Below are 12018 nucleotides of genomic sequence, written 5' to 3' on the forward strand. Positions count from 1 at the left end.
ATCTACCCCTGCTATCTCTTTGGCTGTTATCACTCGGGAGGGGGGTGAAGGAAATTGGGTAGACAACCTACATTTACAGCATGGTTTAAATAAGCATCACCAGATAAAAGGGAGCTATATTTGTAGCAAGCAATTGTTCATCTTCTAACAATTCCTATTTGTCAGGCACCAGTTCCCAATTTCTACTTCTCAACCACGTCTGAATGGACCACACTCCTGATCTCTGACAGCCAATTGTCTTGATACAAGAAAGCAGTTACTCCCTCGCTCACATCAACTTTGTTTTCTCAACTATAGCTCTCCCCGTATTAAATGTGAAAAGAACATGTTCATCCATTAGAATGGATAAAAAAACTTAGATCCCAATAACTATAGACCAGGATCCTTTCTGTAAGGATTCTTTTTCTGGACTTTCCCTCAAGCATTAAATCCTCTGACAGATTTACTGAGGCTGACAAGTCTCCTAGATGCATCTCAAATGTAATCACCACTTTCACTGCCCAGTTGCTTGCTTGTAGGTATCTAAATACGCTGCTTATTAAACAGCTATAATGTCCATGTCTAACTCAAAAATACTAAACAAACAATATAATTTGTTAAAAATCCATTGTATAATGCTACTATACTAGAAGGTATTAAATAATAAAATGCTATTTGCTATTATTGTAGCAACAGACATTAAAATATTCTCAGGTTAAATACTTGAGCAAGCCTGTGTCTGCATTTTTAAAAAAACTGAACAAATATCTGCTTCAGTGACCAGCAAAGCCTTAGAATATGCAACTTTAAGATAAAGAACATAGTTTTTCTATTGGAAACTGTAAAAATGTACATGAAACTGTCAAATCTTAGGCTTCTGATCCACAATGAACCACTTACCAGTGCACATAGCACCATTTGTCCCCTTGTAGTTAATGGTTTTGGAAATTGTTGTGTCTTTTAGTTTGTATTTCATGAGTTCAAGAGCAGTCTATTATCCTTGTGAGTAAATAAAGCTCAACCAGATAAAAGATCCAAAATCTTAGAACAAAGCACACAATCCAAATTTGATTTACCTTTCCATATGGTGATCTGTACAAGATATTAAATGAAGGCTTTAGACCCACCACAAGCAGCTAAGGAAAAACAAATGGAAACAATCTGTAATGACATAAATCACAGAACTTTGCAACTTGTGAAAATTGAGACAACAAAATAACAGTTTTAAATGGTTCTGTGTGCTCCAAATTCAAGCAAAACCCCTTTTATTGCACAGCATCACTGGTCTTTTTTTTTTAAAGAAGTGTTCGTCTTTTTCTTGCAAAAAAACTGCATAATCGTGACAATGTTAGGAAGAGGTATAAATTAATTTATAAATTAACGGGACTTGAAGGAGTAAAGAGAGGGAGTAAGGTGGAGGGATTGCGGGATAGAGTTCCAGAGTGGGGGACAGGGATGCTGAATGCCCGACCACCAAGTTGGGGCAGGAAGTGCGTGGGACCTGAAGCAGGCAGGTGGAGGGAGCGAACAAGCTGATATGAGGTTAGGAAGTTGGAGAGGAAGAGGGGAGCAAGACCGTGGAGGGCTCTGAAGGTGAGGGCAAGGATTCTGCACTCGATTTTCTGAGGGATGGTGAGCCAGTGAAGCCGGGAAAGAACGGGGGTAAACTCAAAGCCCCATGTCGGTGCATAGCCTATGCTGACAATCCAGTCCTGGGTGGAGTGTTGCATTGTTAGAGATGCCATCCTTGGATGAGACATTCTTGGTAAACTTTGAAACTATTCTTGCCAAATAATAAATAATGAGATAATTAAACTTTTCTACCTTAGTGAGTGAGACCATGGCAAATAGACAGTACTGGGCCACTGGATGAGCCATAAATTCGTCACAGATCTGCAGAGGCTCAATACAGCAAACTTCACTTTTTGTACCACTGAAGAGGCAGCGTGATTCGCACGTTTTAGTTCCAATGGCTCTTCTAAGAAATATATATTAAAAATTACTGAATATAAAGCAATGAAATACTAATGTCAAAGTTGAACTGCTTTAATATCTTTTACTTTACTCTGAGCAGATTTGATTCAACATGATGATCAGGCCACCAAATAAACCACATACTTCAGCAAGACAAAACAGGTGTTTCAATCCTTCAGATTTTTGGCCCCTCTAATAACATCACCCTCCACATTTAATATGTACTAAAAAGACACATCAATCAAGATAAATATATCAGTTGAGTATTTTAGATTTATTCTACCTGAAAAGTGCAAAGTTGCCATTAACCTTTCTTTTATAACTTCAAAGCCACCCATTGTTTTTGCCTAATGATGATAAGTCAGCACGAGTCATGACCAGCACCAACAGAAAATTGCAGAAATATTTGCCAGAAACACCAACGTAGGCCGGAGATCCACCAAAAAACAGCATTGCTCACCAAGATTGCTAGAGTCCTGACTGCGGGGCAACAGGGGGTCACCACCTCCTGCCTCTTGGGGCTCACCATCGCACACAGACACACTCGCACAGAGAAAGGGAGACACACTCACACACACAGACAAGACACAAAGAGACAGAGAGATACACATACATTCACAGACACAGAGATACACACACACATATATATATATATATATATATATAGACAGAGAGAGATACACACAAACATTCATACAGAGGAGAGAGTCACACACAGATAATCTCAACAATGGGGCCTCGGAGTGGAGCAAAGTCCATTTGCCACTAATGCCGCACTGTGCAAGCACACCCGGAGCCTCCCCGTCCAGTGACTTTGGGTAAACAACTGCACAGAGGCCTGAATGCCGCGGAAACTTAATTTTTTAAATTTTTTTTTACAGATCTGCGGGGCGGGGGCTGCGGGGCGGGGGCTGCGGGGCGGGGGCTGCGGGGCGGGGTGGGGGTCTGTGGCGGATTTCATGGAAAAATTGCATCCGCAATTTTCTGTTGGCCCTGAGCATGACTCAGTTGCTGCACTCTCACATCTAAGTCAGAAGTTTGTGGCTTCAAGTCCTAGGTGCGGTCTTTAATTTCATAATCCAGAAAGATACTCCAATGAAATGCTGGGGGACTGTTGCATTGTCAGCATGTGTGTGTGTGCGTGTGTGTGTATATCTCTGTGTCTGTCTATTGGATAAGACCTTAAACAGAGATCTTTTCTGTATTTTCAGGTCCATGTTAAATCATGGCACTATTTGAAAAGAAAAGGGAATTTTCTCTGTATTCTGGCCAACAATCTTCAATATAAAAAACTGGTAAATCACAATCCAGCTGTTTGTAAGACAGTGCCATATACAAATTGGCTGTTTTGTACAACTAAAACACAAGTTTCTAAACTTTAGAGAAAAACCCTGAAGCATTTTGAGACATTTTAAAAGCAAAAGTTATTATTTACATCTCATTTTTGCTTCACTGGAGTCTCACAACAGGCCTGACTACACTTCCATTCACAACAATATTCAGCCTCGACGTTGAAAGTCAAAATATTTAGCAAATTTTTTATCCAATATATTGAGTTTTGATGTTTTTATGACAAATATTTTTCTTTGACATCCTCAACAGCTCTATGAACTGAATTAAGTTTTCAGTTTTACAGAATTAAAACTGCTGTATGTATCATTCATTGCCTTGATGAATTGTACTTCCTTTTACCTACTTGAAATGAAGCTCAAACACATTGCTGCTGCTATCATTGCACACAGCCAATGTTGGTTCGACCGTAAACTATGGAGTAAAAACCAAGCAAATCATTACTTGACACATTCTCAGTCACTCTCTTTTCAAACCTAGTGATTTTTTTAAAAAATGGATTAAAAGTTTTTGCATGTATAGAGGACAAGTTAGCTGGGAGGAAGATTTCACCCAAACATTGCAAACACCAACAACAAAATTAGAATTAAATTGATAGTACTTCAATCATAAAACCCATACAGGGGCACAGAGCAGATAATCTCTTCCAGTTTTTTGGCAGGAGAAAATACTCTTCAGTGCAATTACACAACACTGCATGCAAAATGTGGCATAATTTTAACAGTAAGTACCACAAAATGAATGTCACACACAATGTGATCATATTGTATTATTTTTCATGTGTTCTTTCTCCTCCCTCAAATTGTCCTGCTTTGCCTTCCCCTGCCCACGAGTTTTCCAAAGAAATATCATTTACCTTGATACTTAAAACAGCAGAACCAGGAGGATGAGCATCTGTAATGGTGCGGAGAAGTTTGCCAGTTCCACTATCCCACACAATGATCTGCAATAGAGACAACAGTCATACATTTCAAACAGTTGCGTTTAGGTGTAATACTAGGATAGCCAGGTAACACAGAACAGTGTGACATGCAGTGTCTGAAAACTTCTGTTAAGAGAAAGTCTACAGAAATGCTGTACAAAAATATACTTTTGAGAAAGTAAATAAAGCCACAGTGAGAGAGTTGATGAAATTGCCCATTCACAAACTACACAATTGAAAATTGGTGGGTAAAGCCAGCCCCGTTGGTGTAGTGGATGAAGCTGCAACGTATGGATGAGAAGTTGGCTGATATGATGCCAGGAATGTGCTGCATTTGCTGGTCTCAGCCACTTGGAGCAGTTAAACTTGATCCAATCTTCCCATGATAAGGGAGGGGAAAACAGTCCTGTCCCTCTACTGCACCATCTACTGGTTGTTCATGTGTTTGGCAGCTGTGTGGGGAGAGGCTGTGATGCCCTCTGCAGTCCAGTTTCCTGCTGATACTCACTGATAAAGCTCACGTGATTTTTTTTGATCAACCAAGTGTCTGATGCACCCAAAATCCATTAATATAATAATAATAATAATAATCCTTGCAGTTGATATAGTGCTTTTCAAGTCTTCTAAACGTCTCAAAGCGCTTCACAGAATATGCTGTAAAGTGAATTGACCGTATATTTGTGGGCGAAACACGGCAGCCAATTGCGCACAGCAATGTCCCACAAACAGTCGTGGATTGAAAATGACCAATTTATTATTAGTTTGTTTTTTGGAGGGATTATTATTAGGGATTATTATTAGGGAGGTCAGCTACCATTACCATGCTTAAGAGGATCCAAACCAGACAGATGGAGTTCACACAAGTTAACCACCTACACATGGAAACTTTCCTGTGCCTGGAATGGAGTGTGGACTTTCTCCTCGAGAGATGCACCCTGCTTACCTAATTCCAGAGATTATCAAGTGCAGGTTGGCAAGACTTAAGGCTTAAGGTCTTTGAGTGCGCGTAAGGATACTCCTGGAATTACACCAGCTAAAGCCGCAAAGCTTGTCCAGCTAAGACCACCTTACCCTTTGGGGTAGAGTTAATGGGAGCTGAGTGAGAAGAATCCCTGCTCTCAGTACCTGGTCTACCCACTCCAAGACTTGTCGATAAACCAGACTGACTGTTTCATCTTTGGCAGTGCCCTGGAGTACTGTGGACCTGCCCAGTTGGCAGGGGAACTGAACTATAGAGACCAGCAAAGAGAGTTGACTGTTTCGTTATCCTGTTGTGAGCACATTACCATGGAGGGAGGTCAGCTACAGGGAGATCCCACTTAACTTCCTGTACCCAGGAGGATATCTCAACAATGACCATTTGAACAGAGTAACAGAGGGCAGCCAGTGTCCAAAGAAACTACACACCAGCAAGAGGTGCTCAGACTAAGGAGCCGAGAGATACTGGAGAGAAAAATTAGAAAAAAATTGGAAACAATTAATTTACACAAAAAATTAAGTTAGTGAGGATACTACAATCAATCTCAGTCTGTATCACTGGCCTTTGTGGGGAGGATGGGAAGATAACTAGCTTGGGTGACTGCACTGACTGCAATCACTATCCAGTGGAGGGGAGGACAAGTTTGAATGGCTATGGGGAGAGAGCGGCGTTGAATTGGATAGCTTTTTTCAAAGAGCCGGCAGACACGATGGGCCAAATGGCCTCCTTCTGTGCTGTATAATTCTATGATTCTGATGGAAAGTGTATACATATGAAATGAATTTAACTGATCTTCTCTTCTGCGCCCAACTCATATTCAAATACTGCACCAGTCTCGGTCAATAGATCATGAATTATTACCTGGGTGAAATACTATTCAGCTGCCAGTGCCTGCGTGGATGACCGTTTGATTCACATAATTTAAATTTGATAAAAATGCAAAGGTATGCAGAAATGTTTATTTTTACCTGTCCCCTCGCAAATCCACAAAGTAAACGAGTGCAGTCATTGTTAAAAGTAAGTGCTGTAATGGCTCCATACTGGGCACCATGTGCAGTACTGCCCAAGCATAGTTTCAAAGCTTGTTTTGGATCTAAATAAGTTAAAATGTGCATTAATTAGATCAATATTTGACACATGAAATGCCATTTAACTCATTCACAAAGGAAGTGGAAGCGCACCCACTTTGCAGTAGCATTGAATTGAATGCATTGAAGTACAACCTTGTTGGAAAGTGATTTATGGTGACAAACTGAAATGCACCAATGCTTCTTTGCTTAAATTGCCAGAGGGGGAGGTTAGAAAGTAAGGACGTATTTATACAGAACTTTCTCCTGGGGTTACGACAGATTGGATAGATTTGCCCAGTCTGAGGAAGGAGGGGGTACTTGGGGTGAAGGCATTTAACGTTCCATGTTTTTAAAAGTTCTATTTCTATCATAGGCATGTGCGCACGCACTCATGACGACAATTTAACTGCGATGAAACCCAAATTACTGTTTCAAGCTAAACACACATAATAGTTTGCAGTCTTTCTGGATTAGGATATTAGCAGAATGTGAACATATTTTTTCAGACATCAGGGGGATTTGAGAGGAAGTATTCCATGAGATTCAGATTAAACTAAATTACATTAAAAATGCATTATTTTACCTCTATTAACTCTAACATATTCACATGCACATATCAGCTTACTGAACTACATTACACAGAAGATAAAGATCAATGATCATCCAATTGAACTTACCAAAGATGAGAATCAAGCCATGCAGTGTTCCTATTGCTATGAGATCAGACACAGCCTGGGAGGAAAAGCAATGCAGAATGCACTAGTTATCCATTTACAAGAGACAGACATCAATGTTTTGATCCAAATGCACACAAATACAGTAAAGAATTCTCAAAGAAACATTTCAACTATTGGCCCTGCATTGGGCAAACTGGATGGATCTACAAGTGGGCAGGTTTGCCTCTGGATCAGACAAAAGAGAGTATGAAGTGGGTGCAATGGGGCTTGGCATCAGCTCGTCAAAGGAAAGTTTAAGCATTTCCTGTGACACTGGAGGCCTGTTGGGTTGGTGCTGCTGCCGGGTAACAGCCTCGAATGTTTCCACTGGTACATGACATTATTTACAGTGGGGATCATGAGGCATTATAAGAAAATCTTCAGCTCTGTTAAACTCTGCAATCTACGTTAGTTCAATTAGAAATTGATTTCTAATCAATTATTAGATTAATTGATTCAAAAAGGGATCAGGGACTTTTATTTTGCAGAAAAATGACTAGAGTAAGAAAAACAAGTAATATCTCTCTCTTCCTACACCTGCTGCTTGTTATTAAGAATTTTAAGGTTAAGAATTTTCAACTACATTTCTGTTGTTATCTTAGCAATTCCAATGAGTTCAGTATCCTGCAAATGAATTATGGTCACTGTTGATTGTTTTGCATGAATACACTAGAAAAAGAGTTACTTCTGTGAGTAACTGCTGCATTTGAGCAAGTATGTGGTACAGTGTAGACCTATCAGGCTTTTCTTATGATTCCATTAAAAACAAAACAGTCTGCAAATATATATATATAATATGTAAAAAAATTCCAAATACACATCTTCTTTAATTAAAAGAAAACTATTTTACCATTGCAGTCGGTGTACCTGCATCAACTCTATCCTGTAAAAGACCAAATGGACAAAATCTAAAATTATCACCATTTAAAAATAAACACGTGGAGTGGTAATTGAAATCAGTACAGAATGCTGGAACGTTGGCATGGAAGTGGCCATAAGCCATGATAGTGTTGCGAAAACTATGTCAAATACATTATCAACTTCATTACAGGGTTAGTGACGATTTTTTCCTCACTCCTCCCCACATACAATGGTTACTTTGGAAAAAAAAGATAATTACACCAAACCACTTGCCAGTAAGTAAATTTTCCGGTAAGCTGCACACCCTGTCATATTGTAAATACTGCACTGCAATGGAGTGGAAAGTGGAAAGGGTATTGTAGTGTCAAAACCACATTTTGTGCTCCTGTTAAAATTAACAATACTGTGAAGACATTTGCACCTGACCTCCATAATTTCCATAGATTATAGTTTTGGGGATGGGTCATGTATGAAAGGTGCTTGAAAGTTCCTAAACCAATATCCATAGAGTACGAGTTCACTGGGCATAATTGTGCACAGTTTGGCAATCTCAACAGTATAGTCCAGCTAATGTGGAAAGTGGAAACATTAGTTCACTAGGAACACAATTCCACCCTTGTGATTAAGTCTGATTTGCTGGAGAAGGGTGCACGCTGAAAATTATTTTCAGAATCCACTACATTAGGGTATTTAATATCAACAGTGAGTGTTAAGAGTGAATTAAATATTTAATTTTCCAACCAGATATTGGGATGATTAAGATGCGGCAGGATAACTTTACTTTGAAAGCAGATTACATTGGAGCAGAGTTCCCACAGGCCCTTTTGACCAGCGTTTGGTTTCCCTAGTAAGGAATTTAGTTACAAGTCACTCCATGTTAGATTGCATTGCTCACTTTGTTAAGCACAAAAATTCAAAGCAGCAAAATCATTTTGTAGGTCAAGAACAAACACTCTAGTGTCTAGTTAGAAAATAACTAAAATCGAAAGGTTTTTCAGCATTGTATGGTGTATTGGTTGAACATGCCTGCAAAAAAGAAATGCACAAGACAAAGTCACTTACAGCTGCTGATGTGATTTGTGCAGACAAACCTTTGAGAATAATGTGGTGTAGGACTGACCCTTGTGCAACTGGAAGCAACTGTGGATCTTTACACCTGTAGTCAAACAAGACCCGGATCAGCAATTTGTTTTAAACTTAGAAACGATTAGACAAAAGCAGATTTAGTCCTCTTCAATACAGGCTGTTGGGCTGGCAAGGTATGCAACACATGTATTTAGATGCAGTAAATTTCTAAATCATCAAAACAAATTACATATCAGTTGAATGCTGCCTTGCTTCTAATGCTAGTGTTCTGTTGATTCGTGCTAACAAGAAGTGTGATACACATGGCATCCAGTGCTGACGATCCTTTCGGCAATCGGGAGCCAGTCGGGCTTGGCTAGAACTGGTGTGATGGGGGTACTAAGTTTAGTGCAGGTGAGTATGCAGGCGGCGGAGTTTTGGATCAGCTGGATTTTGTGAATAGTGGAGCTGGGGAGGCCAGCGAGGAAGGAATTTGAATTGTCGAACCGTGAGGAGACAGACCCATGGACAAGTGTTTTGGCTGCGTCTAGGGTAAGATACAGTCGGCAGCGGGCAATGTGGCAGAGTGGAGGAAGACAGTCCTGGTCAGGGACCAGACGTGGGTAGGAAGGTCAGCTGTGGGCCGAATCTGACGTCTAGATGCAGTGAGTCTGAGGGATAGGCCAGGGAGGTTGAGGTCAGAACTCTAGGAAAGAAGACATTGACAGGAACCAAGGAGTATGGTTTCCGTCTTGTCAACATTGAGTTGCAGGATGTTTGCATCCAGGCCTTGATGTCTGCCATTCAAGGATACTGGAGGAGGCAAAGTAGTTTTGTGTGTCATCCGCATACATTTGGAAGTTTATCCCATGTCTACGGATGACATCAACAAGAGGGAGCATGTAGATGAGGAAAAGAAGAGGGCCAAGGATGGAGCCCTGGGATAACCCGCAGGTAACCAGGCAGGATCCGGAGGAGAAACCATTTGCCGAGATGAAGTGGATGTTGTTGGTTAAGCAGGACTTAAGTTATGCATTTATTTAGCGTCCTCCATTCCGGGTGATGTCTCAGAACACTTAACAATGGTGGAGCCCAGGGCTGAGCCGGGTAGGGGGAAGATGACCTTAGGTGCGGTCAAAGAGGAAGGTCTTCAGGCGCACCCTGAAGATGGGGAACAAGGGTGTGAGGCGTAGAGGTTGAGGGAGGAAGTTCCAAAGTTTCAAGGCATAGTGGCTGAAGGCACAGAACTTCGGAATTCCAGGACTTTAGCAAGGAAGGGCGGGTTGGAAATGGGATAGTAGTATGAGAGGTTAGAGGGATCGAGGGTGGTTTTTTTTGAGGAGGGGTGCGATAATAGCGATTATCAGGGGGAGTGGAACAGAGCCCAAGGAGAGAGACTGATTGACTGTGTCAGCCAGCCGGGGGGAGAGGAGGAGGAATTGAGTGACCAGCAGCTTGGTGAGAAGAGGGTCAAGGCAGCAGGTGGTGAACTTCATACGGTGGTGGTGAACATACAATTGTGTACATGTGAATGACAATTATTTGGAGTCCCATCTCGGTTTATGGAAGGTGTGACCTGGAATCTAATTTGTGAATACGTGTTTGTACATCCAGTGATTGGAATCCACCTTGATTAGTTTGCAGAGAGGTAAGCAACTGCTGATCAAGCTCTGTACCTCCAACTAGTAGAACCATCGCTCAATGGGAACAGACGTGTGCCTGAGCCTCGGACAGGAAGATGGTGGCTCCTGGTATCTGCCATTCATCTAGTGAGGACTCAAACCTATGCTTTTCAGATGTCAAATGATCAAATAGTGATCATCTTCCGGGGGAGAGTGAGGGTTGGGAAGGAGAAGATAAATGGGATCTCCATGGAACTGAACTGATTCCAAGTTACATGTTTGACAATAGAAAAGTCAGAATCGAGCCAACCCTCTTTGGCAGTCTAGGTTGTTCCAGTTCCTGATCCAGGTGGGTCCGCAGTATTCTAGAGCACTGCTGATGACAGTACAGCCAGCCTGGCTCATTAGCAGGACTTAGAAGGGCAAAAGAGTCTTGGGTAGGGACTCTTCCCACTCTGATCCCATTAACCCTGCAAGCCAAAGGCCTAATGGGTAGGGTGGTACCAGCTGGACAACCAGCGGGAAAGCATTCCAGTGCTTTTAATGGCAAGCTATGTGGTGCTAGCTTGTTAGACTCTAGTAGTACCCCCAATGGATACTCTTGGGTCCCCAAACTTTGGCTTTTGCCAACCTGCGCCTAATGCTTTCCGGAATTAGGTAAGCAGGATGCATCCCTCCAGGGAGAGAGTGCACATTCCGTTCCAACAATCCATCGCTAGGATGTCCATGTGTAGATGTGATGCATGGAAGTCTCAGTTTGGAAATCTTGGTTTTGTTTGGATACTCTTAAGCATGGTAATGGGTTTCTGTATGTTCAAGATGACCTCCACAAAAATGGCCACTAAACCCCAAGATCAGCAAAGGAGAACATACATCCTAGTATTTAAAATGTTAGTTTGTTTGAAATTGTTCTCATTTTCCTTTTGGATTTGAACAATAGGTGACATTTAATTAGGATGAGTTATCTGCACAAATCATGGTGGAAGATTCGAAAAAGTTATGCTCTTAACATCAAATAATACAAATATTTCACAAAACACACGGAATCAGCATTGAAATCATTAGATGTTTTATGAGTGGAAAGACTCACCAATTAGTTGGTTTCAACAGATCAACACTAGCCATTGCAATATCAGTGGTTGCGTTGTCCACAGGCAACCCAATAAAAGCTTCTTCCGAAAGCAAAGGATCAACCACATTTTCAGACTCAATGCCCTGTTAACACATACACACTATTTATTACACAGTGGCCAACACTCAAGCTAACTTGAGCTTCACGTGGATCTTCCAAGCCTGACGTGCAGCTCTTTTAATATGCCATTTGGCCATGGTTATATCGCTTCATTTAAGCTAAAGTAAACTTTGAACAATGCAATAAGCCTGGAATAAGTACAAGTTTAAATAAATAGACTTTTGTCCTTCTGCAGCTCCGTGTTCAGCCCTCTTGTTATTTTTCTGGTTCTTATGCAAACCTAGAATC

At 41.1% G+C, this 12018-nt stretch overlaps 1 protein-coding gene across 1 annotated transcript in view; it reads right to left on the reverse strand.

Moving 5' to 3' along the window:
- Positions 1 to 11729, reverse strand: part of LOC103183404 (vacuolar protein sorting-associated protein 8 homolog) — a 52543-nt gene extending 40814 nt beyond the window's left edge. Inside the window, exons 1-9 of the mRNA XM_042332349.1 lie at positions 11629 to 11729; positions 8914 to 9007; positions 7841 to 7873; positions 6952 to 7006; positions 6173 to 6297; positions 4160 to 4246; positions 3650 to 3717; positions 1804 to 1957; positions 1056 to 1115 (exon numbers count right to left, since the gene is read on the reverse strand). Of these exons, the coding sequence (XP_042188283.1) occupies positions 1056 to 1115; positions 1804 to 1957; positions 3650 to 3717; positions 4160 to 4246; positions 6173 to 6297; positions 6952 to 7006; positions 7841 to 7873; positions 8914 to 9007; positions 11629 to 11663 (711 nt within the window). The 5' untranslated portion in view covers positions 11664 to 11729. The remainder of the gene's footprint in view (positions 1 to 1055; positions 1116 to 1803; positions 1958 to 3649; positions 3718 to 4159; positions 4247 to 6172; positions 6298 to 6951; positions 7007 to 7840; positions 7874 to 8913; positions 9008 to 11628) is intronic.
- Between the last annotated feature and the right edge of the window lie 289 nt (positions 11730 to 12018).

Source organism: Callorhinchus milii, unplaced genomic scaffold (assembly GCF_018977255.1).
Source record: "Callorhinchus milii isolate IMCB2004 unplaced genomic scaffold, IMCB_Cmil_1.0 Scaffold2, whole genome shotgun sequence".
Lineage (NCBI taxonomy): Eukaryota > Metazoa > Chordata > Chondrichthyes > Chimaeriformes > Callorhinchidae > Callorhinchus > Callorhinchus milii.